This window comes from Bos indicus x Bos taurus, chromosome 19 (genome assembly GCF_003369695.1).
Source record: "Bos indicus x Bos taurus breed Angus x Brahman F1 hybrid chromosome 19, Bos_hybrid_MaternalHap_v2.0, whole genome shotgun sequence".
In the NCBI taxonomy this organism is placed as follows: Eukaryota; Metazoa; Chordata; class Mammalia; order Artiodactyla; family Bovidae; genus Bos; species Bos indicus x Bos taurus.
The window spans coordinates 17,985,446-18,011,363 of NC_040094.1; the positions used below are offsets into that span (position 1 = coordinate 17,985,446).

General features: G+C 49.9%; 1 protein-coding gene across 2 annotated transcripts in view; it reads left to right on the forward strand.

Moving 5' to 3' along the window:
* ASIC2 (acid sensing ion channel subunit 2) overlaps positions 1-25,918 on the forward strand; it is a 1,207,018-nt gene that overhangs the window by 910,337 nt on the left and 270,763 nt on the right. The window contains exon 1 of one of the 2 annotated variants that reach the window (XM_027517980.1): positions 1,212-2,041. The exons of the other annotated variant lie outside the window; for it this stretch is intronic. Within the exon in view, the coding sequence (XP_027373781.1) occupies positions 1,328-2,041 (714 nt within the window). The 5' untranslated portion in view covers positions 1,212-1,327. Of the gene's footprint in view, positions 1-1,211; positions 2,042-25,918 lie in introns of those variants that run through there. 2 annotated transcript variants of the gene reach the window in all.

The window sequence follows — 25,918 nt, forward strand, 5'->3', positions numbered from 1 at the left end:
ATCCCCCACCCGCCGGCTCTGGCAAGAGGCTTCCCGCTCGGTGTGCAGCGGCCACAGTGGCCAGGAATTAAAATGCAGCGAGGAGGAGCCGTGCGCGTCAGCACCGCGTCTCCGGGAGCGCACGGCGCTCGCCGCCGCCGCCCCTCCCGCCAGCCCGGAGCCGCCGGGCCGGCGAGCCGAGGAGCAGGTGCTGGAAACCCAGCCGCGCCAGCGTCGCGCGGCCGCTGCCCAAGTTCGCCCGGGGGCCCCGAGGAGGGCCGGGCAGGCGGGAGGCGAGCGCAGCCGGCGCGGCCGCTACCGCGGGGCTGAGAGTCTCGAGAGGAGCCGGCGCGCGGAGCAGCGAGTCCGGGTCACCCCCGAGAGGAGTAGCCGGGGCTCCGCAGTCCCCAGCTCCTGGAGCACCCAGGCAGGAAAAAGAAGAGGCGAGGGACGGCGAGATCGGGCTTTTCTGGAAATTCGAGGCACTTCGCAGAGCCGTGCGGGGGAGAGAAGCGACACTTCCCTCTGGCCAGCAGCCTTGAAGGAGCCCGTCGGCCGGCAGCCTCCGGCGGGACCCTGAGACGCCCCCAGCCCCGGGCGAGGGCGGTCACATTGCAACGCAGGACGCCGGCGGCGCAGGACTCCGGGGAGCCTTAGCAGGTCTCCACCGAGCGCAGCCGGAGGAGCAGTTAGGAGGGTCCCGGAGGAAAGGGAAAGAGGGCCAGCAGGGCGACCGTTCATCCCGGTACACACCCACCCCACCCGCCCAGCCAGGAGCGGCCGCGCGCCTCTGGGGGCGCTCGTCCCCCGGCACCTTCTCCCCACGGTGTCCCAGCACCGCGGGCCACCGGCGGGGGGCCCTTGGGGATGTCCGAATCAGGCATGGTGGCCGAGTGGCTGCTCTCCCGGGACCAGCGTAAAAGCTGGGGTTAGGCGGAGCCCGGAGAGACTCAGCTCAGGGTCCCCCGAGGTCCAGGACAAGGGGACGCGGGTGCAGCACCCCGGGACCGGAGAGGCGGCGCCCAGCGGGGCCGCTCCAAAGGTAGTGGCCGGCGTCGGGCATCCTCAGGAGGACTCGGAGCCAGGAGAGCCTGGGAGGCGCTCGGGAAGGCCCGTGCCAGGGGCGGCGGGCCGAGGCGGGCTCGGTCCCGGGCGGACGCCCGCGGAGGCGGCGGTGGCGGCGCCGGGCGGGCATGCCGCGCCACCGGAGCTCCTTTCGGGCGCACGCTTCCCTGGCGCGGGCTGCGCGCGGCGGCTGCCGCTGCTGCTTCTACCGCTGCTGCGGACTTCCATGGCGGCTCCGCCCGGCCGGGGCCGCCGCCGCTGCCGCCAGCCACGGACTGAATGAATGAGCCGGAGCGGCGGAGCCGGGCGGCCCGCGGCCGCACTCACCGGCCCGGGACGCTTCCGCATGGCCCGCGAGGAACCGGCGCCCGCGGCGGTGGCGGCGGCCGGGCAGCCCGGGGGCGGCCGGGGCGGCGAGCGCGAGCGGGCGCTGCAGGGGCCGGGGGGCGCCCGCAGAGGGCGGCCGTCGCTGAGCCGCGCTAAACTGCACGGGCTGCGGCACATGTGCGCGGGGCGCGCGGCGCCCGGGGGCTCCTTCCAGCGGCGGGCGCTCTGGGTGCTGGCCTTCTGCACGTCCCTCGGCTTGCTGCTGTCCTGGTCCTCGAACCGCCTGCTCTACTGGCTCAGCTTCCCGTCGCACACGCGTGTGCACCGCGAGTGGAGCCGCCAGCTGCCCTTCCCCGCCGTCACCGTGTGCAACAACAACCCTCTGCGCTTCCCGCGCCTCTCCAAGGGGGACCTCTACTACGCCGGCCACTGGCTCGGGCTGCTGCTGCCCAACCGCACGGCGCGCCCGCTGGTCAGCGAGCTGCTGCGGGGGGACGAGCCGCGCCGCCAGTGGTTCCGCAAGCTGGCCGACTTCCGCCTCTTCCTGCCTCCCCGCCACTTCGAGGGCATCAGCGCCGCCTTCATGGACCGCCTGGGCCACCAGCTCGAGGACATGCTGCTCTCCTGCAAGTACCGCGGCGAGCTCTGCGGCCCGCACAACTTCTCCTCCGTGAGTGGCCCTCTGCGCGAACCCGCTCCCTCTGCTCCCTCACTTTCCCCAGCCCCGGGGTCTGGCAGCTCTTCCCCAGCCCGGGGGCTGGACCCCAGGCCCCTGGAGGTGATATCAGCCCAAGAGGCCCGGGGCAGAACCCAGTCTTAGGTCCCCCGCATATTCTCCAGGTTATGGGAACTCGGACGTCACTGCAGGAGGAGTCCTCTGGCTCCCTTGTTCCGGCCTCTCTCTTTGCATCCAAACCCCCTCTGGGAATACCAGTCCCCTTTCTTCCAGGCCTCACCCCCACCCCCCACCCCAGGATCCACAGTACTCCACGTAGCTACTCTGTGTTGGGGGTGAAGGAATGGGAAGACAGAGAAGCCTGTCTGAAGTGTGGGCTTGTTCTCTTTGGGAAACTCAATAGGAAGCTCTTTAAATATGGGCAAGAATCAGGTAGACCCCCTAAGCTCGCTGGGGACTCTAAGTAGCTTATGACTCGAGAGTTTCCAAACACTTCCAATTTGGGAGACTTTGGAGGAAATCACCAGAATACCAGCGGAGGATGAAGCTGTACCTAGTTTGGTGGGAGAAGCAGCAGCCCCTTCTGGTACTTTTTGTGTCAGGAAGTACCCTTCTGGTACCAGCTTGTGTCAGAAGCGATCTGGAAATGGAGCCGTGGTGGGCGCCATGGGGCCCCTTGTCCCCACGAGGTGTGAGAATGGGTCTGTCCCTCTAGGGGAGCCAACGCCCGGCAGTGGGAAAGCAGCATGGCAGAGATAGTGAAGCTGTGCTCAATTGATATTGAAGGCTTTGTAAACGTTTTGTTGTGCTGGTTCTCCCATGCTGGAGTCTGGATAAGGCAGCTGTCAGACAGAAGGTATCTGCTTTGTGTGGTCTGCCTAGGAGGAGTTGTGGTGCCAAGCCTCAGCGTGGCACCAGCCTGGCCAGCCATTCGTGTGTAAATGCCCCTTCAGGGGGTTGGGCTTTGCCACCAGTGCCGGGAATGTCCATGTGTGTAGTTTGTTCATAATGTTCTGATTGTGATTTTACCAGCTTTAGGCATTCCTCCTGACCGTCTCATCTCTGACAGTGCTTTTTTTTTTTTTTTAGGATAATAAAGAGATGCTTTGGTTCCAACAGGTGTTGGCACAGATGCCCATCAGGCCAGGGCTCTGATGGGCTGATTGGCCCAGTCCTGGTCTAGGATAGTGACCCTGGCCTCAGTCTTACTCTTTGTTTTGCTTTAAGCCTGCGTTAGCGGTAGCTGTGAATTATCCTCTCCCCAAAGATCCCTTGTTTCCTGAGCTCTTCAGCTTGCTTTAAAAGAATACCTATTTCATGGTTCCCCCGCCTTAGCAAGCAGGAGGTGCTGTTAACATATGTTTCTAAGTGACTTCGCCCAGACTTCAGATACAATTCTGAGTTCCGTCTAACAAAGATAGAGGAAGGAAGGTCATGAGCCTTTATTGTTTACAGTAAGTCCCTTACATACGAACCTTCAAGTTGCGAACTTTCAAAGATACAAACCTACCTTTGCCTGTCCAATCACATAAGTTCATGTGTCTGGAGTATATTGTCACATGCATGCATCCTCCCCAAGTGGCTGTGCTTTTGTGTCCTTTACTGTTCAGTATTGTATAGAAGACAGTAGTACAGTACCTTTTTTTCAAGCCCAGGATGTCTGGAAATAAGCATAAAAGCAGCGGTGATGTAGTTGGTTCTACTGTTCTTTTCAGGGTACTGTGCTATAAGATGAAAAATGTTTTCTGTATTTTTCGTTTGTTTTTTTTTATGTATTATTTGTGTGAAAAGTATTATAAACCTGTTACAGTATGGTACCATATAGCTAATCGTGTTAGTTGGGTATCTAGGCTGGCTTTGCTGGACTTAAATATTGGACGCATGAACGTGATCTTGGAACAGAGCTCGTTTGCCTGTAGGAGCTTATTGTGTTGTTCTTGGGCTGACCACTCGCTAGCAGCCCCTAGAATTAGACTGAAGTTCACTGTTACATTCAAGGATCAGCAGCTCCAGTTCCAAGCTATACAACACCTGGAAAACTCAGCACATCTGATGATGGCTTTACAAAGCGTGGCTCGCGGGCTAACTGCCAGGATTCACTTTTGACATTTACCACAGCCCTGCTTTGGCAGAGTTTTATTCCCATGTTAAAGATGAGGGATCGGACGCACTAAGATGCAGTCCAGAGCCCTGAGTCAGCAAGCTCAAAGTCCAACTTTGTATACCACCAGACGCACACACAGAAGCCACGTGGAACCTTCCTCTCTGACCCTGGGCCTCTCTTCTATCAGAGGATCCCTGGGTAGGACTCTAGCCATCAGCCACCTCCAAATCCTGTCCTTTCTGGGAGCAAGGCTGGGAGAGTGGAAACTGGCCCCCTGCAAGGGGGTCATAGCCTTGGCCACTTGTTAGGGGTCTACAGAGCACATAGTGCCTGCAGGAGTCATCTGACCTCAGTCTCCCTGGCAGGAATGCCCTGACTTGGTGAAAATCGAGTTCTTCTCACTGGGGTACACCCTTCTGTGACCACCCGTACCCTGCCTTCCTGTGTCTGAAGACTTTGCAGGCCCACACCCACCTAAACCAAAGTGTTACTTCCATACCTTCCTGGGGACTCAAGTGACCCCTAGTGGCTTCACGTCATGGTACTGCCCTGGGAGTTTTCAGCGCCATCACGTTTCATGCTGTAGTTTTTCTCCAAGGGCCTCAGGATTAAAGATTGCACCCCTCTATCCATGGAGGCCAGAAGCTATTTCAGGGGAGCCCTTAATATACAGTGGGTGGGCCCATTAAGGAATCCTTTCTTTAACCACTCTACCCTGCCCCAAGCCTTTGTCGGCTCTGATGAAGGAACACTATAGTGAGTGGTTAAGAGCGTGAACTCTCAGGCTGAACTGATGGCTCATATCCTGAGATGACCACTTGCTGTGTGCCCTTGGACAGGTGACTTAATCTCTCTGTTCTTTAATTTCCTGCTCCATCTAGTGGTGGTAACAATAGTACATACACCACATTCTCTATGGGCTTCCCAGGTGGCTCAATGGTAAAGAATCCGCCTGCCAGTGCAGGAGATGTGAGTTCAGTCCTTGGGTGGGAAAGATCCCCTGGAGGAGGGCATGGCAACCCACTCCAGTATTCTTGCCTGGAGAATTCCATGGACAGAGAAGCCTGGCGGACTATAATCCAAGGGGTCGCAAAGAGTTGGATACAACTGAATGAATGAGCATGCACGTAGGTATGTGTGAGATAGACACTCTAGACTGTGCTGGGTCCCCATAAAAATGCCGCTTTTAAAGGGCATCAGCCTCCTCACTGGTCTCTGGCCTCCAGCTTATGCTCCCTGCCCTCTGCATCCACCCTTGGCACTATAGTCAGAGCAGTCTTTCTAAAGTTCCACTCAGAGCGTAGCATCCCATTTCTTCAAACCCTTCAGTGACTCACCTGTCCCAGGTCCTGGTTCCTCAGGCCCTGAACCTGGGCCCTTCCTTATCTCTGGCCATGCTCTCTCTGGTACCACGTGCCCAAGCTCTGCTGAACAGCTGACAACAGCTGGACTGCTTCCTCTGCTACCGTAAGTGCGTATGGTGACCTGGGGATGCCCAGTCATCCTTCAGCCTCCAGCCCTGGGGTTTCCTCTCTTTTGAAGCCTTCCCTGACCAACCACCACCTCCGCTTCTCACTGAAACTGATACCTTCCTCTTTTTTGCCCTCTGCCTCCCGTTTAGGTGTCAGTCCTCACATGCATGAGTGTCACCACGCTTCCCCCTCACGCACACCGCCCAGACTCAAGCAGGAATCTGATCTGATTTCCCTGACATCTTCAGCCCCCAACACAGACCCTGATATGCATGTTAAGCACTCAGGAATGGTTTGGGGAGTGAAGACCTTCCCCAGGTAACCTCAAGACCTCATTGTTTTCCAGAATTCCTGGGTTAATTTCTCCAGGGAGTACCAGTGGAATGCCTTTCTAATGAGGAAATGCCCAGTCAGTTTGGGGGCATTTATTACTTTGGGGAGCAGAGAGAGAGAGAATGAGGATGCCAAGGTACCTGGGGTTCCGAAGCCCTAAGTGGCCCAGGTGAGGGATGAGCTTCCGGGGGGACCAGTGGGGAGATGTGCCCCCAATATCTCATTCTATCCTGTTGGCCTCAGGCTCTAGAAATAAGCTCAACAGGGGAGATCAGAGGGCTGTGGGGGGTGTCTGTCAGGTTTTAGTCCGCAGGCCATTCAGGATGTGGTTACGTGCAACTCCTCTCTATGTTTGTCACAGCTGCGAAATGGTTAATCACTCAGTGGTCAGACAAAGCAGCTCTGCTTCCAACTGTCTGTGTGATTTCCCTGGCTTCTGCCGTGGACCTCAGGCTCTGAACACTCTGGCCGCTCTGGGCTTTCCTGGGGGCGGGAAGACCAGCCTTCCCCAGTAATTGGACAGGACGGGGAATGATGAGGCCAGGCTCTGTGGGCATGGGGCCTCGGAGGAGGGCCTAAGGGTCTGGGAACAGCTGTAGACAGAGGCCAGTCAGGGCCCAGTGACAAGAAGCAGTGATGTTCTCTGGGAGGAGGCAAGGGTCAGGGGAAGCATCCAGGCAGACCTCAGTTTAAGCTTTGGCTTTGTCCCTTTTTAGCTGTGTATCTCCCTCGCTAAGCCCCTGAAAGCTGGGAAGAAGATAATACGTATGCAGTGACCAGCCCCTGCCTGAACAGCATGCTGCTGCTGCTGCCAAGTCACGTCAGTCGTGTTCGACTCTGTGCGACCCCATAGACGGCAGCCCACCAGCCTCTGCCATCCCTGGGATTCTCCAAGCAAGAGTACTGGAGTGGGTTGCCATTGCCTTCTCCAGTGCATGAAAGTGAAAAGTGAAAGTGAAGTCGCTCAGTCGTGTCCGACTTTGCAACCCCATGGACTGCAGCCAACCAGGCTCCTCCGTCCATGGAATTTTCCAGGCAAGAGTACTGGAGTGGGTTGCCATTGCCTTCTCCAGCCTGAACAGCATAGGAACTCAGTATTCAAGAGCTGTTGTTATAATATGATAAAGAGATAGGCACAGTCTTTGTATCTCATGGTAGCAGTTATTAATTATGATCAATATCATTATCATCTCTTATCAGGAGCACTTACCTGAGTGGCGATGTGCTCATTTCCTGGTTCATTCATTCCAACACCCAATGTATACTAAGTGTCAACTGTATGTCATGCTCTAAACTAGCTGCTGGGGATGTAGCGTTAAATAAGGCATGGGGTGTGTCCTCCGTGAACCTGCAGTTTTGTTGAAGAAAGAGATAGCAGCAACAGATGCCAGGAGTCCAGAGGTGCTGTGTGGGCTCAGAAGGAATACCCAGAGCAGACTAGGGATCTCTAAGGGCTTCTGGGAGGAGGTGACATGGGAGCTGAGTCTGGAAGGATCAGTAGGAGTTCCAAGGTAGAGAAGGAGAGAAACGGGGCTTCATGGAGAGGGGGCACCTTGTGCGAATGGGGAGAATGGAGACATGAGAGAATGAAATTGGACACGTCCTTTCTGGGGCTGAGTGTGGCTCAAAGCTGTGCACAGGGCTTGGGGGTTGGGGCTGGATATGATGAGTTGGGGAAATAGTAACAACGCACCTATTCAATGGACACAAGTTTGGGCAAATTCTGGGAGATGGTGAGGGACAGGGAAGCCGTGTGTGCCGTAGTCCATGGGGTCACAAAGAGTCAGACACCGCTTGGCAACTCAACAACAGCAACAATGACAACAATGCAAAGGTGTGAACACCTGGAGGCCACACTAAGTTTTTGAACTCTGTAGCAAAATGTCTGACTTCTTTCATTGCTGGCTGTCACACTGACAGGGAGATCTCATCTGGTCCCAACCCCCATCCAGCTGTCACCCCCTTTCCTAACTCCATCAGAATTCCAGCCTTCCCTGCCCCCCGTTGCCTAACCGTGCACCACCCTCTCCCCCCATCTGCAGGAGTCAACCCTGAGTGCAGATTTTGGACCGGTCCTCTGTACTAAAAGCCAAGACAACAGCATGTGATTTCATCACACTTTGTCACAGGAAGCAGGCTGGCTGCTGCAAGCCAGCCACAGAAAACAAGAAATCATTTCAGCAACATGTTGTTTAAAATCAGCAAATTCCGTTGAAGTGGTGCTAGGCCAGGCAGCCCAATAGTTGTGAAGATGGATGGCTTCAGGGAGGAGAGAAAGATACCTTTGCCTTTAGAGAAAGAGGGATAAACGAGCTAATACATGTCAAATGCTTAGAAGAGTTTCTGGAACCCAGTAAGGACTCAATAAATGTGAGCTATTTCCGTTCATATTACTTGCAGTGAACATTTCGAGCGAAGGACGAAGGCAAATAGTACCGGGCGGCTGCGATGTGCCAGACCCAAGCTGAGCACGTTTCACACCATCTCAGTTTTCACAATCACCCTAAAAGGTTGTGTAATCATCGCCATTTGGCTGATGGGGGACATGCCCCTCTGGGCAGTTCTGTAGTTAAGCTGAAAGTCACAGAGCCAGCATATAGCAAAGCTGGGATCTGAACCCAAATCCTCAGGACCACAAAGGCGTAGCTACATAGCTGGATGAGGAAGGAGCAGGTTTGGTGGGGCAGAGGTTTTTCTGGGAAGACCAATCCAGCCTCTATTCTGCCCTGACCAGCCTATGTGACTTTGGCCTCTGCAGCTTCCTCTGTGAAATGAGAGCAGGAGCCAAATGACTAATGGGACTTAGCTGCAAAGTTCTCCATCCAAGTGAGCAGTCAGGGGAAAATAGGGCTTAACTACTGCAGATGGCCCATGCTCTTCAGCCAACCATTTTGTTTCTTTGCGGTGATGAAGCGGGGGGAAATGTACACGTTATTGGAGTGCTAGAGACAGGATGGTGATTAAATAGACATTTATGCAAGGAACATGAAAAGACTTCCCCCAGTTATGTGACTTTGGGGAAATCAGTTTGGGGAATCGGATGTCAGTTCTGCTCAGGTCTGTAGATACCCAAATGGACCCACGTCACACTGATTCTGATAGTGGCTATTCGGGGGCCACTGTGGCTGGTCATGAAGGCACCAATCAGATGTCTGCCCAGTTGAGAAGGGCTGGAGGAATAACCAGACCATTCGGTTTGCGCATCAGTCACTTTGGTTCTCCTCAGTGATTTGCTGGGATCGGCTACTCAGAGATTCAGTCCAGTGGTGCACATTGAGCATCTACTGCTTGCCAGGCACTGGGCCACAAAGATGAGCCCAAACCCACTGTTTGCAGTAAACTGTCCTGCAGAGCTGAGTGTGCCTCCCCGTGCAGGAAGGGGGACAGACTCTAGCCCAGGATTCGTATGAAAGCGTTAGTTGCTAGTGATGTCTGACTCTTTGAGACCCCATGGACTGTAGCCCACCAGGCTCCTCTGTCTAGAATTCTTCAGGCAAGACTATTGAAGTGGGTTGCCATTCCCTTCTCCAGGGGATCTTTCCGACCCAAGGATTGAACCCGCTTCTCCAGCTTTCCAGGAGGATCCTTTACCATCTGAGCCACTAGGGAAGCACCAGGATTTGTACAGGGCACCTGTTATGTAAATGGGTCACATCAATTTCACCAGAATCGAATGACTATTATGGCACCCATTTTACAGATGAGGAAACGGAGGCTCAAGAGAGGTACAAAGTCATAGCTCAGAGGCAGCAGAGTTAAGATTCAACCAAAGATTAGTCCAGCTCGGAAGCTGATATTCTTTTTGATGACACCATTCTGCTGCTAAGTCACTTCAATCGTGTCCGACTCTGTGTGACCCCATAAACAGCAGCCCACCAGGCTCCCCCGTCCCTGGGATTCTCCAGGCAAGAACACTGGAGTGGGTTGCCGTTTCCTTCTCTAACACCATTCTACCAACTCTCAAAGATGCTGGTGAGAACAAATCTTTCCATAGAAGGTGTCCCATACAGTCAAGCCTTCACTGAAAATTTCTTTCACTACAAGTTGGTACAGCCCCTGGAATTTATCCTGGTTTCCAAGCCCTGCCACCCTGAGAAGGAAAAGCCATTCCTAGGATCCATGATGGACTTGCAGCCAATGGAAATATTATAGGTCTATCATGGGGAACTTACTCAGGAGTTATGCAAATGTTTTCATGTAGCCATAACCTGAACTAAATTCCCATATTCATTCTTTCAAGGACATGGATAACTTTGAAATCCTGGCTAAGGAGCTATTGCCAAATTGAGTTCCAGCTCAGACCTGCGCTAACGAACAAACAAATGACTCACGCATAATTGGAACATGAATTGTTGGTAAAACAAATAGAGGCCATGAACATACTGGGGAAGTTTGTTCTCCTGAGCATGTCAAATATCTCCCCTGACACCATTGTTTATACTATTAATTTGCTTAGTAAATTGTTTCCTCTGATTCTGCACACATTTATTGAGCTCTCTGCCAGGTCCTTTTATATTCATTATTTTATTCCAGCCCAACAACGGACCAGACAGAAAAGTATTCCTCTTTCCTTGATACAGATAAAGAAAGTGAGTAGGTTCAGTAACTCACCCAAGGTCACAGACAAAGACTCTGATCTTAGGATTCCAAAGTCAACCCTCCTTTCCCTACGTCACAGTTTTTCCTACAAAGAAATCCCAGTGCAGCTTTGGCTAGATTAACCTGCATTTCTTTTTTTAAGGTGTTTTTGGTTTGTTTGTTTTTTAAATTTATCTATTTTTTGGCTGCACCGGGTGCTTGTTGCTGTGTGTGGGCTTTCTCTAGTTGTGGCAAGCAGGGGCTACTCACTCTCTAGTTGCGGTGCTCAGTCTTCTCACTGTGGAGGCTTCTCTTGTTGCGGAGCACAGGCTCTAGAGCACAGGCTCAGTAGTTGTGATGCAGGGGCTTAGTTGTTGCAAGGCAGGTGCGATCTTCCTGGACCAGGGATTGAACCCATGTCCCCTGCATTGGCAGATGGATTCTTAACCAGTGTACCACCAGGCAAGTCCAACCTGCATTTCTACTTAGCCGACTTTTAGTGATCGTACCTTGGAGAAGGAAATGACAACCTACTCCAGTATTCTCGCCTGGAGAATCCCATGCACAGAGGAACCTGGCAGACTACGTAGTCCATGGGGTCACAAGAGTCAGACATGACTTAGTGACTAAACCAGTGATCATACCTGGATAGGACTGTGTAATATACATTACCATCTCATTTTATCCTTGTAAGAACAGAGGGTGATTATTGCACTCTATTGCATGTCTACAGAGAAGACAATGGCACCCCACTCCAGTACTCTTGCCTGGAAAATCCCATGGACGGAGGAGCCTGGTAGGCTGCAGTCCATGGGGTCTCGAAGAGTCGGAAACGACTGAGCGACTTCACTTTCACTTTTCACTTTCATGCGTTGGAGAAGGAAATGGCAACCCACTCCAGTGTTCTTGCCTGGAGAATCCCAGGGACGGGGGAGCCTGGTGGGCTGCCATCTATGGGGTCGCAGAGAGTCGGACACGACTGAAGCGACTTAGCAGCAGCAGCAGCCTGTCTAACTTCAGAGGGTGGAGTGTCTTGCCCAGGGTCACATGACACAGCAACAGAAATTAGCCAAAAACTGTGAATGCAGTCCTCCTATGGCCTCTATATACCGCTTCTTTCCCTAGCAACTTTGTTCCTGGCCAGGGTGGATTTGGGGGCATATTGTCTGCCCTGAAAGATTTTCTTAAGAGAAAGGCAGTGGACTTCTGAGTGCCTTGCCAAAAAGAATCCGCGCTCAAACTGGCTGCTAAGATGAGGTGTTGGGTTCCTTCTTTATCTCTGCCCGGAGGCCTGCCCTCCTTCCCAGGCAGGTTTGTTCTGGCATATTCCAATCGGCTGTGGATGAATAGAGAAGCTTCTAGACCCATGCTTCCTAAAAATTTAGCATACTCAGATTCCTGGGCCCATGGCAGAGGTCCTGATTTGGTAGGTCTGGAATGGAACTTGAGATTTGCATTTCTGACAAGCCCCCAAGTGATGCAGATGCTGGTAGTCCGTGGACCACACTTTGAGGGGCGAGGCTTGGGCTCCATGAATGCTGAGAAGGAGGCATCCATGGGCTTTCTCAGTCACATCTGACTCACTGGGTCTGTAAGAAAACACACAGAATGGGCATCCTGGAGTGGAGCAAGGAAGGTACCTGGGGGAGGAATCCTGGGTTCCCCAGTGAACCCCAGAGGAAGTGCATAACAGGGGCATTGTTGTTCTGGCATCAATGTCACATCACAGCAGGCATTGCACAGGGGCCGTGCGTCAAGCCAGTGTCAATCAAACCAAATTGCAAAGGCCATGTGGTCGGCTGAATAATGGCCCCTCAAAGAGGTCCTCATCCCCAGAACCTGTGAATACGTTACCTTACATGGCAAAAGGGACTCTGCAGATGTGATTAAGGACATTAAAAATATTTATTTATTTATTTATTTTTGGCTGCAATGGCACCGCACTCCAGTACTCTTGCCTGGAAGATCCCATGGATGGAGGAGCCTGGAAGGCTGCTGTCCATGGGGTCGCTGAGGTCGGACATGACTGAGCAACTTCACTTTCACTTTTCACTTTCATGCATTGGTGAAGGAAATGGCAACCCACTCCAGTGTTCTTGCCTGGAGAATCCCAGGGACAGGGGAGCCTGGTGGGCTGCCGTCTATGGGGTCGCACAGAGTCGGACACGACTGAAGCGACTTAGCAGCAGCAGCAGCAGTCTTCACTGCTGCAGGTTCTTAACCACTGGACCACCAGGGAAATCCAGAATAAGGGCTTTGAGATGGAAAAATTATCCTTGACCACCTAGTGGGCCCCATGTAATCACAAAGGTCCTTGTAACAGAGAAGCAGGAGGGTCAGGGTCAGAGAAGATGGAACCGTGGAAGCTGAGGCCAGGGAGTCAGAGAGAGATCTGAAGACACTGCACGGACAACTTTGAGATGGAGGAAGGAGCTGCAACCCAAGGAAAGCAGGTAGCCTCTAGAAGCTAGGAAAGGCAAGGAAACAGATTCTCCCCCAGAACTTCCAGAAGGGATGCAGCCTTGTTGACACCTTGATTTTAGCTTTCTGACCTAGAATGATACGCTGATAAAATTGCGCTGTTTGAAGCTACTAAGACTGTGGTAATTTGTTACAGCAGCAACAGAAATTTAATACAGGCCTCATTTGCTGTACAAAACACTCTCTGTTACACCTAGTGAACCAGGCTGAGTAGGTTTAGATCAGTGAAGTGAAGTTGCTCAGTCGTGTCCGACTCTTTGCAACCCCATGGACACCAGGCTCCTCCGTCCGTAGGATTTTCTAGGCAAGAGTACTGGAGTGGGTTGCCATTTCCTTCTCCAGGGAATCTTCCTGACCCCAGGATTGAACCCAGGTCTCCCGCATTGGAGACAGACGTTTTACCATCTGAGCCACCAGGGAAGTCCAGGTTAAGATCAAGGTCTATCCTAAAACCTAGAAAATGAAAGAATCCATAACAAACATGTAGCTTGGTTCAAAAATAGTCCACGTGGGAGTATTTTATCCATGTTTAACATTCATGCCAGATTGGGAATTTGGACCCCAGCAACTAGAAAGGAGTACAACTAGAAAAAGTAAGAGGAAGTAGGAAGAATGTGACTTCAAGAGTCAGACTCAAGTTCAACTCCCAGGACTGCCTAGCATTGACAGGGTGGCTGTTAGGGTGGGAGGTGCTTATCTTCGTTGAGATTCTGTTTCCTTCTTTGTAAAGCAGAGATCATACCTTCCTTGCAGGGCTGTTATGAAACTTAAAGACAATATAATAATCCGTTCAAAAATGATTTCTTGAAAGCCAGGTGTGGTCTAGTCCTGGTGGATGAAAGTTGAGTATGGATACAGAAAGCACCACCACTGTCTTGAATGTAAAAGCACAGATGTGTTCATGCTAGATAAAAGTGAAAAGTCACTATCATCTTTATCATCATTATAATGATGACCCCTCTCACTTTGCAGAAAAAATTTCCAAGTGCTGGAAGAATAGCATGACCTTCTATACACTGTTACAATTCTAGCCAGGAATAATTAAGTACTTTTAATCCCAAACCTATATGGGTAGGTCAGTCTTTGAGGGTTTCTTTAGTCCCCTGATCCAAATTTAAAAAGCAAAGAGGGAGATTGGGTGGCTCAAGGTCACGTTGAATGGCACTGGGATGCTTGAAATCGACTCTGAGGATATTTGTGCTTAAGCTTTTATATCACCACAGTGTCTATTTCTTCCTCTGCAAGTTTACTCTTTTTGCAAAATACATACACTGACCATCCCCTTCTGATTCCAGCAGCATATCTGATCTGAAAGTTGTTGATTCTCTGATCTCTGAAAGTGAAAGGTTTAATCTCCTCTTGGAACCCCTCCTAATGAAAATTATTTTCCCACTTTGAAATGGCATGGGCATCCACTGTGAACTCACATCCATAAATCTAAGCCTACCACTCAGGAAAGCAGATGAGGTTTGATTCCGCTGCTCAGCACAGCCTCGCAGAGCAAATTATGGCAAGAATTTGATTTATAGAAGAACCTCAGAGGCTCTGGAGTGAGACGTGTGTTTATTCACTTTATTACCGTTTATTTTACACTATCTCTTTATGCTCCCTGCACATGGATTTGAAAGCCTGTTTGGATAGATGCTTATGACCTACAAGTCTGCACAGCCCTGTTGAGGAACACAGCTTTCTTTGGTGATGCTGCCAACAGCCCAGGTTGGGGGTCCATATAGCGATGTTGGGATGAAGCCCAGATCTCACAAACAAACTTGGAGATATAGCCCAGAGTTCTCGCTTGAACTTCCCCCAGCTCTGCCTTGGTGTGGTACTTGGTGTGGATCTCCAGCTGCAACCCAGGATGTGTAGAGGCAGGCTTGATTTAAGATTCAAATATCTCAGAACAGCTGGGGATATTTAACATCGCTATAATTACATTACATTTCTGACAGTACAGGGAGTGAAAACCTTTTTTTGTTGTTGTTGAATATTTGATGAGCATCAAATATTTTAACCAGCCAAAGAAACACGGGTGCATTTTTCACATCCAAGTAAGTTTTGTTTTTAAAATTCTGACCTGGGGTGGCTCTCATCTTCTTTAGTCAGGTCTTTAGGGCAGCAAGAGCACCATCACTCTGGCCGTGGCTGAGGAGCTGAGCCAGATGGGCTGTGATGCTAAGGAAAGAAGGGGCTGGGCAGGCACTTAGTAGGCAGGTAATGCCAGGGCTGATGCAGAAGGTCTCGAACGTCCTCATAGCTCTCTTTGCTGTGGCACCACCAACGCAGTGGCGAGGAAGTGAAGGCCCAGAGAATAAAAGGAAACTCGCCCAAAGTGACATTTATAAATAAATGTTGGAGCTGGGGTCAGCTGAGGTCCCTGCAAAGGCATTTCTGGCAAGTTGAGTACAATGGTTGATGCCAAGAGGTGGGACGAGAGGAAGCGGAATCAGACAGAAGACGACCTCCTCTGCACCAGGCTCTGTGCCTCATGCTTGTGTCTCCTACCCTCATGGCAATACTTTCTGTACAGTCCTCTTGTGCCCATTTTATAGATGAGGGAATCGAGGCCCATAAGGTTAATGCGGGAAGTGGTGGTGAGGACCTGCATCTTGTGCTTTTAAAGGAGAGCATTTTCTTTCTTAAAAAAAAACTTTTTATTCAATATTGGAATATAGTTGGTAGACAATGCTGTGATAGTTTCAGATGGACAGCAAAGGGACTCAGTCGTACATATATAGATATCCATTCTCCTCCAAACCCCCGCCCATCCAGGCTGCCTCATAACATTGAGCAGAGTTCTGCTATACAGCGGGTCCTTGTTGATTACTCATTTAAAATAAAGCGGTATGTTCATCCCAAACTCCCTAAGTATCCCTTCCATCCATCCTCCCCCACCCCCGGCAACCATAAGTTCGTACTCTAAGTCCGTGAGTCTGTTTCTGTTTCATAAATAAGCTCATTTGTATCATTTCTTTTTAGACTCCCCGTATAAGGGATGTCATAGAATATAAGGAGAGCATTTTCAGTATTTAATATTTATTGACCCCTGGCTGCCTCACGCCCACCCCCACCCCTCCCGTACTCACCTTGCCCCATGCTCCAAGAAACTTAGCCAGCCAGCGATGTGGGAAACCACCAATCAAACACCTTGTCTGACCTCCCTCTTCCCACCATCCTGGAGTCGTGGGTCCATGGCCCTGAGTCACAAAGGCAAGTCATTTAAGAGCTGTTGATCTTTCTCAAGGAATTTTCTGGCTTCCCTCACCCCCTTCCTTGGGCTGTTCCCTTACCCAGACCCCTCATCTGCTGTCTCTGCCTGTCCACCCTCTCTGTTCTGTCTAGCTGTGGGTTTAGTTAGTTAGCTACACACAGAACATACCTGGAAGGGTGCATGAGGTCTGCCTCTGAGGAGGGGAGTGGAAGGATGGGACAGGGTGGCTGGGAAGGAGCCTGGCTTCACATTCTGCATCATTTTCTATGGTTTGAATATTTTTAACCACATGTATGTATAATTTATCACAAACAAACATATGATGCACAATAAAAGTGCTGTCTGGGGAGAATCCCAGCTCTTCTGAAGTTAGCCCATCTGGAAAGCACGATCCCGTCCTTCTGACCCGTCATCACTCACTCTATGTCCCTCTTACCGTTCTTTCCTTTCTCGGTCTTTTACTGTTATCCTCTGTAGACTCCATCTCCCCTCGTCAGACTGTCACCTCCGTGAGGGCAGAGGCCATGCCTGGCTCTATCTTCTGACTGGTCCAGTACCTACGTCCATTTCTCGTGAGTGACAGGTGCCCTGCCCAAATACTGAGCCGCTAAAATGGGACCTACGGGTGATGGTTCCACCAAAGTATACATGACTCATTCGGTCATTCATTCGTTCATTCATCCACGAAGGGGCAGCCAGATCCCTCTTGTAGGGGGCATCGTGCCAGATGCAAGGCTCAGAGGGACATGGATGTGTGCCCTCCACCATGGAGCTTGTGAATGATCTCCATGAAGGTGACAGTCATTGGGAGGGCTGGTTTCAAAATCCCTGATCCAAACCCAGACCTACTGAATCAGAATTTATGGGGAGAGGTCCAGCGATCTCTTTTGAATGCAGAACCCCAGTTGATTGAGGATGTTAGGATCCCAACCCAGACCTGCTGAATCAGAATTTATGGGGAGAGATCCAGCGATCTGTTTTGAATGCAGAACCCCAGTTGATTGAGGACGTTAGGAAAATATTCTGTGTTGGCGGGGGTGGGAGGAAGGCAGTGGCACAGATAAACACGCATGCTCAGCCACTCAGTCATGTCTGACTCTTCATGACCCCGTGGACTGTAGCCCACAGGCTCCTCTGTCCATGGAATTTCCCAGGTAAGAATACTGGAGTGGGTTGCCATTTCTTTCTCCAGGGGATCTTCCTGACCCAGGGATTGAACCTGCATCTCCTGCAACTCCTTTATTGACAGGTGGATTCTTTACCATTAGCCATCTGGGAAGATCCATACGATATATAAATAAGTGAGCAAGACTGTTTCCAATATTAATAAATTCTTTTAAAGCAAAAAATAAAAAGAATGTGATAGAGAGTGTCAGGGAAGGATTGCTTCTTCGAGGAGATGATATCTCTGCTGAGACTGGGAATTAAGAACAGAGGGTTCCGAGAACAGATTCACAGCAGAGGGACCAGGGGCTTGAGGCTGGGGGAGGGGGATCGGCCTCCTTATTCCAACACTGGAAATTCATCTTCTGTAGCTCAAGTCTCCTTTTTTTTTCCTTTTCTATGAGCACATCTGGCTCCTTCCAAAATCTAGCTGCCTCTCTCACCCACACAATGTAAAGAGAACAACATGATTCTAGCTCTTCTGGAAATATTGACCTCTGGAATGCTAATGTAATGTAGCCCTAGGTCCTTAGGCTGAACTCTCCTTTAAAAAAATAACTCCAAGTGAGTGGAAAAAACCTGCAGTTTCAAGAATCCAATTGCAAATCCCTGTTGGAGGGCAGCTCAGTGAGACCGAAATGGTCAGGCCCTTTCTTTGGAGGGCTACATCCTGGTTAATTATCACCACGTTCCTCTGCTGATTAATTTTTGTGAGAGCATAACAATTACCTTTGAGGTTCACATGGACTTTCCTTCTTCAGCCTCTAAAGTGTTCGATCAGGATGGCTGGTTGTCCACACTGAACACAGGCTGGTTCGCCTGGTTTTGTGTTTCAGAGAGAGTTTGCAGATCTTTTACTTCTGTTCGTCTCCACGATAACCCTGTGTCTGAAAAGCCAGCAGTACGGTTCCCATTTTACAGATGGGGAAAGTGAGGCTCAGGGAGAACTGACTTGCCCAAAGTCCCCAAGGAGTTCTGACTCCAACTCTGGTACTTCTCCCAGCCCGTGGTGATGAGTTAAAACGAGGAGACCAAATCAGAGGCCGGCTGCAGAGCCTCAATGTCAGGGCCACCTCCTGGGGAAGGTCTTCCCTGAAGGGCTTTATGAAACCTGGTCAGGTGATTGAATCCTCCAGCTTGGAGGCGTCTGTGTCCCCTACAGGCAGAGAGTCTCAAACTTCAGGAACTTTCACATGCATGAGAGTCACCTGTGGATATTGTGAAAATGCAGGTTCTGGTTCATTCAGTAGGTGGGGCCTGAGATTCTGCATTTCTGACAAGTTCCTGAGTAAGGCTGATGCTGCTGGTTCACAGCTCACTAATTTTTTTTTTTTTTAATGAACATTTATCATTTATTTATTTGGCTGTGTCAGATCTCAGTTGTGGCGTGCAGGATCTTCACCGCGGCTCCAGAACTCTGTAGTTTGTGGTGTGTGGGCTCAGTAGTTGCCGTATATGAGCTCAGCTGCCCAGCGGCTTGTGGGATCTTAGTTCCTCAACCAGGGATCGAACCCGTGTCCTCTGCATTGCCTGTTGGATTCTTAACCCTTGGACCACCAGGGAAGTCCCCACAGCTCACATTTTGATTCACAAGGATCTACAAGGCATGAGGAAAAGACAGCCTGGAATAAGAGAAAAAGGGCTTCTGGTCCCAGACCCAAGTGTGTATCAACCCCAACAATTTATCCTGTGTTTCAACAATCATCCCTTTGGGAGAGAGTTCAGGGAGGGACCATGTTGTCTTGAATCCTGCCCTGAGAAGCAAAGCTGCTGCTTCTTCCAAGCTAGACCTTCAGGCTGCTACAGCTGCTGCTTAGAAATGCGGAGGGCACAGCAATAAGTAAGTCTTTGTTAAAGATCACTCTTTTCTTTGTCTTTATATGATACTGGAATGACGAGTCATTTAAGGAAACCATGTAAATGGAGATGGGGCAGTGGGGTCACATACCTCCCCAGGGAGCTCCCCACGAGGATGAGCCGACTCAAGGTGTTTCTGCACCCTGTCCTGATTGTGTGGATGTCCATGGGACGTGTCCTGAAAGGTGTGAGTCCAGGAAGGACAACCTCTTGCTTGATCACAGTAATCGTGAGCCTTTGTCTTTGGGCAGCGTGCTGCTCCTAAGCGGGAGAAGCCTTCAGTTTGAAGGAATCGTGCCAGTAATAAGGCATTTCTAGGTAATGCAGCCCGAAGCCTGTGCTTTTGTTGCTACAGGCCACCAGTTAGAATTGCTAAGGCGGCTTGCTGACCACGCTTTGGACTGTTCATCTGATTCACTCATTCATACTCTTGTTTGTTATTTTAGTCATTCATCCCTTTGCTCCTTCTTTTATTCTTTCACTGACTCAGATTCATCTACTCATTCATACATTTAGTGACTGCCTTCTATATACCAGATACTATGCTGGGCTCTAAGGATATCAGAGTGAATCCATTCTAAGTCCTCGACAATTCAATGTCCTTGCCCTTGTATATATCTTATAACCAGACCACAGCCAATACCCCCTCAATGGCTTCTCTGTTTTAGTGCTGGAAAACTGGACCAACCATTTATTATCTTTATTCTGAGAATCTGCTCAAAGTTATCATGTGGTCCCCCATCAAAGATAAGGCCAAGCACCCAGGCAGACTCCAAGCCCTCTCCCTCTGCATATCATGCATTCTGCCATGTTGAACAGCTTCCATACATCTTCCACATTCACCCAGGGCTTTTTCCTGTGCTGTTGCCTTGGTCTGAAATGTCCCGCAACCCCCATGTCTTCCTAGAAAGATCCTTCCAGACTCAGCTTTATCATCTTCTCCCCTTTGCCATGCTTCCCTAGTGGCTCAGCTAGTAAAGAATCCACCTGCAATGCGGGAGACCTGGGTTCAATCCATGGGTTGAGAAGATGCCCTGGAGAAGGGAACAGCTGGCTACCCACTCCAGTATTATGGTCTGGAGAATTTCATGGACCGTATAGGCCATGAGGTCACAAAGAGTCGGACATGACTAAGCAACTTTCACTCCATGCCTCCATGCTAGGAAGAATTTGGTTCTTTCTCCTCTGCATATAGCCATGGAGGTCTGGAGATACTCTAACATGCACGAAAGATGTTACTGGAGTCTGTGCAAGCAGAGTTATGTCCATTCTCCAGGGGGATTTGCATGACAGCTCTAAGGGAAGGTAGAAAGTCGCAAATTCCAGGCAAGCAGAGTGACTCACTCAAGGTCACAAAGCTGGTCAAGTCTCAGCTACAACTTAAATCTTCCCTTTCCAAGGCCAAGGCTAGTCTACAACATACACAACAGGGATGTTGGCCACTGGTCCTCATTAATAATACCTGTAGGGCATTTTGTTACTTTCTACTGAAGGCTAGAAATATCTGCTCTGGCCAGACAAGTGAGCCACAGAGGAGAACGGAGGTTATTGGATAATGATTCAGGTTTTGAAAAGCAAATTTTGCCCACGATATTTAAATAACTCCAAGTTACTGCTGCCCCATACAGGAAAGGACAAGCAGGCAGTGGTATATGACTTCTGGGTGGGAGGGGAATTGAGTGGGAGGCTGGAGCCAGGCTTCTAGAGAGAAATTACCATTTGTATTTATTACTTTGGCTCACAGGAGTGCCGCAGGGACGGGCTAGCTAATACATTAGATAATTGCCTCGGTTCCCCCACTTCATCTTGCAGGATGTAGACCAGTCCAGGTGCAGTCTTGTGGGTCGTGATTCCATTCAGGCCTCCCAGCTGCCCATACCTGTCTCGGGACATGAGATGCTAAAGGAGGGAGGGAAACTGGGAGGGGTGGGGTGTCCATCTCTCAGATACCAGGGGACACCAGGATGGTCTGGTCTCAAGGACCAGAGTGAAAGGTTCCAAGGCGGGAACCATGAGGCTGGACTTTGCATTCTGCCACGAACAGCTGGGCCCTTAGCTGTTCCTCTCTGAGCCTCTGGTCCCATCTGGAAAATAAAGGAAATCATATATCAGTATTTCTCAATTCTGGCTGAGCATTAGAATCACCAATGGGAAATTTTTAATTAAAAATTTTCCTGGGGACCTCCCTGGTAGTCCAGTGGTTAAGACTTCACCTTCCAATGCAGGGTGTATGTGTTCCATTCCTGGTCAGGGAGCTAAGATTCCATATGCCTCAGGGCCAAAAAGCCAAAACATAAGGCAGAAGCAATATTGTAACAAATGCAATAAAATGGTCCACATCAAAAGAATATTAAAAAAAAAAAAAAAGTTACTAATGCTCCTAGCTCAATCTCTAGAGATTCTGACTCCTTTGACTTGAAGAACAGCCCAGACTCAGGTGTGCTTTAACAGGAGTTGAGAGTTTTGGGACTACCTCATCCATGCAGTCTTTCTTAGGTTGGACAGGACATTATAGGAGACTATCATTGAAAAAAGCGGCAAGTCAGTGACCTGGAGATCCAGGGTCCCTTGTTTCCATGTTTAGACTTTTCCGGCGGTACGATATACCTGTTCAGGTCTGACCTCCTCCCCAGCGAATTTCCTTCTTATCAGTGAATGTTGGAACAGCACCAGGAAGCAGGAGGCTCAGTTTCAGCCCCTCTTGTGTCAGCTCCGGGGATCCTGGGCCTCAATCCCTTCATCCTAGACAATGAGAGAGCAGCCCTCCTCTGCCCCTCTGCAAGCAAGGGTGTTGGACCAGACTTCACTTGGCAGTGCCATCTGGTTTCTCAAGGACTTCCCCTTCCAGTGCTTGAGAGAGGGCAGCCCGGGAGTGGAGAATACTATTCCTGTTCCCTAGGTGAGGAGACAGAGCCCCACCGTGGTTGGGCAACTTTCCCAAGGCCGTCCAGCCGGGAGGACTAGAACCAGACAGACATCAGTTCAAACCCCTGTAACCCAACTAACCTTGACCACTTTATTCACTGTTCCATGCCTCAGTTTCCTTATCTGTAAATGGAAACAAGTACCACCCATTTCCACAGAGTGAGGAGGAAATAAAGATAGCCAGATGGAGCCTGGCTCAAAGCAGATGCTCATTTAAAAAATTTTTTCCTTTCCTCCCTTCCTCCCTCGGTAATTTCACCCATTCTTCTTTTCTGCCTTCCTTTCCCCCTGCTTGTTTTTAAATTCTTCAAGGACTGAGACTTTGAGAGGCAATTCACTGTGCATGACCTTGGATAAGTTGTTTAGTCTCCCTGAACCTCAGTTTACCCATCTGTGAAATGGGGGTATTGGTAGTATTGTGGTTGTAAGGACTAATGTATTGAGAGAACAGCTTCTAGCATAGAGCCTTGGCTGTTTCCATTCTAACTTCTTTAGAGCTTCCTTCTCCTCCTCCATGGGCTCTGACACAGAGGAGTACTCTACCCACCCACCCTCATCCCCAGTGAGTGTTGAGTGATCAAGGAAGTGATCCCCCCCGTCCAGGCAGAGGGACGGTAAACAACCAAATCCTAGCTGTGTCCTCAGCCTTGACAGCTCCACTAATGAGCACACACAGCCTCCAGGGTTCCCAGGCGGAGAAAATCCCCTATATCAGGGGATTGCTTGCTGTCTTGAGATGGAAAAAGCTATAAATATGGAGGATTTGTCTGTGATAAGTCATGGTTAGCAACCCTAGCTATATAACTTTTTAATTCTCCACTCCAGCTTGTAAGCTCATGTAGTAAAAACAGTCACTAGCAATTTATTTTTTTACCACTCTTTTAATTTTGTAATTTTTTTCTTTAACCAACCAAAAAGTCTTCTTAAACTCACCTTAAGCTTTTTTCCCCCCCTCCAGCAACCATAAAATGTGACCACAGATTATATTTTAAAAGCTATCCCCTCTCCTGCATTGCCAGAATAAAAAATGTGCAGGTTCAGAGGCAATTTCTCAATTGGTGTGTTTTTAAAATAGGGTTGAGTCCTGGGTTTACCTGCCTCGCCTGGCTTCAGGTGGCAAAGGAGGCGGGTACGGAGGGAGGCAGTTCAGTCAGAACTGTGTGTGCAGCCCAAGTGCTAGATTTGAGTCACCTCTCTTTTACCTGGTTGCTGAGTGATCTTGGGCAAGTCACTTCCCTATTAGGGCTCAAGTTGCTTATTTGCACAATGTGGACAAAAATTAGGGACTGACCTCCCTCACTGGAATGTTCTGAGAACCCCAAAAGATAACGTCTAAAAGTTGTTTTGTTCAATGTAAAGAAGGCATCAGAGGATGAGATGGTAGGATGGCATCACCTGTGCGATCGACATGAACTTAGGTGAACTCCGGGAGACAGTGAGGGACAGGGAAGCTTGGTGTGCTGTTGACCGTGGGGTCTCATAGAGTTTGGACACCACTTGGAGACTGAACAACCACAGAATACTATAAACATGTTGGAGAGTGTGTTACTGCTGACGCTGGTGGTGGTGATGGTGATGATAATGGTGGTGGGAGTGATGGATAATCGTGACTGGTGATGGTGACTTCTGATGGTGACGTTGACTGTGGTGATGATGATGGTGATGGTGGTGGAGATGGTGGCGATAATGATGATAATGGTGGTGGGAGTGATGCTGGTGATAGTAAACAGGATTGATGATGATGGTGGTGGTGGTGGTGATAATGATGATGATGATGTATGCTGATGAGCTTCCTAGGTTACACAGTGGTAAAGAACCCGCCTGCCAATGCAGGAGCCACAAGAGACGCAGTTTCAATCCCAGGATCAGGAAGATCCCCTGGAGCAGGAAATGGGAACCCACTCCAGTATTCTTGCCTGGAGAATCCCATGGGCAGAGGGGCATGGTGGGCTACAGTCCATGGGGTTGCAAAGAGTCGGACATGAGAGAAGGAACTTAGCTCACACACATGCATGATGGTGATGATCATTTTGACTGATAATGGTGATGATGGTTCTTATGACGATGACTGGTGATGGTGATGATGGGATAACGATGATGGTACAGGTAGTGATGGGGATGACGATCACCATTATTATGACATAATCGTCGTGGTGCCAGTGATGAGAGTGATGATCATTTTGACCGATGCTGAGTATGATGATGATGGTGGTGGTGATAAAGATGCTGCTGATAATGATAATGATGATGGTGAAAATACCACCATGTGCTTATCACAGAGCCCATGGACTTCTGTGATAAGAGGAGGGCTTTCCTCAGACCATCAGACATCTCTGTATACAAGTTAGGTGCTCAGTATTGTTCACCTAAAGTCAACTTCAGATTTCAGAATTCAGTCCACCTCTTAGACATTTCAGTCATTCATTCAGCAAGTATTGGTCGAGGGCTTCTGTGTGTGTGTTTGTGTGTGGCTGTGTGCTCAGTCACTCAGTTGTGTCCCACTATGTACCGGACCCTGTGAGCCCTGGACTACATGAGTGGGTGCTGGTGGTGTCACTCAGAGATGCTGCAGAGGTGCCAGGTGATGAAGGGAATCTTTCATGGGCAATTCAGCTTTCGTTTGGTGAGGCAAATGAAGTTGGCTTTACGGCTCAGACAGGGACTATAAGGAGTAGCCAGACAGAAGCAGGTAGGGACGGGTAAGGCCACTGGTTAACTGGTGCACAAGTGACCTGCCTAGAGACATCCTAGTGAAAATGTTTTAAGTCCCATGAGTACCAAATGAAACCCATTCATGCAGCCCCAGTGCCATGTGGGTTTGAGACCCCTGTAAGGTGACGCTGGACCAGAGAGGAATTTTAAACAGGAATGTACGAGATTGACAGGCCCTGATTTGCATTTTAGAAAAACTACTCTGGAAGCAATGGTTTAGAAAAGGGTTGGGAGTCGGGTGCGGGTGAGTTCCCCACAGGGAGAGGAGCCAGAAAACTCTTCACTCAGGTGAGAGGGGACCAGGAGAGGAAATAGGCTCATTATCACATAATTAGCTCTATAATCAGTGTGCAGGCTGATCATCTCAAAATGTAAAGATGATTACAGGATTAAAGAGTTTTTGCCTTTTAATGGAAGTAACTTGCCAAGCTAGAGGTTTGATAGGTTTTTGGAGAAAAAAGCATTTTTTTAAACGAGTTGTTTTTGCAATGAATTAGTTTACTGATGCAAAAGAAAACCTACTCGCTGTAGACTAGAAGTTGTAAATGAGATCAGCAGCTAGTTAAAGTGAAAGCTAAGGGCAGGAGTCTGTAGGTTTCTTCTGTTTGGGCTGGGGAGAAGGTTTATTATGGCTGGAGAGGACTGGGGTCTGAGAGCAGGAAGGAATGTCAGGGTTATAGTTTAGTTCAGTCACTCAGTTGTGTTCGACTCTTTGAGACCCCATGGACTGCAGCACACCAGGCTTCCCTGTCCATCACCAACTCCCGGAGTTTGCTCAAACTCAGGTGCATTGAGTCAGTGATATTGAGTCAGGTCCATCCAACTATCTCATTCTCTGTTGTCCCCTTCTCCTCTTGCCTTCAATCTTTCCCAGCATCAGGGTCTTTTCCAATGAGTCCATTCTTCACATCAGGTGTCCTGAGTATTTTAGCTTCAGCTTCAGCATCAGTCCTTCCAATGAATATTTAGGACTGATTTCCTTTAGGACTAACTGGTTTGATCTTCTTGCAGTCCAAGGGACTCAAGAGGTTTTGCAG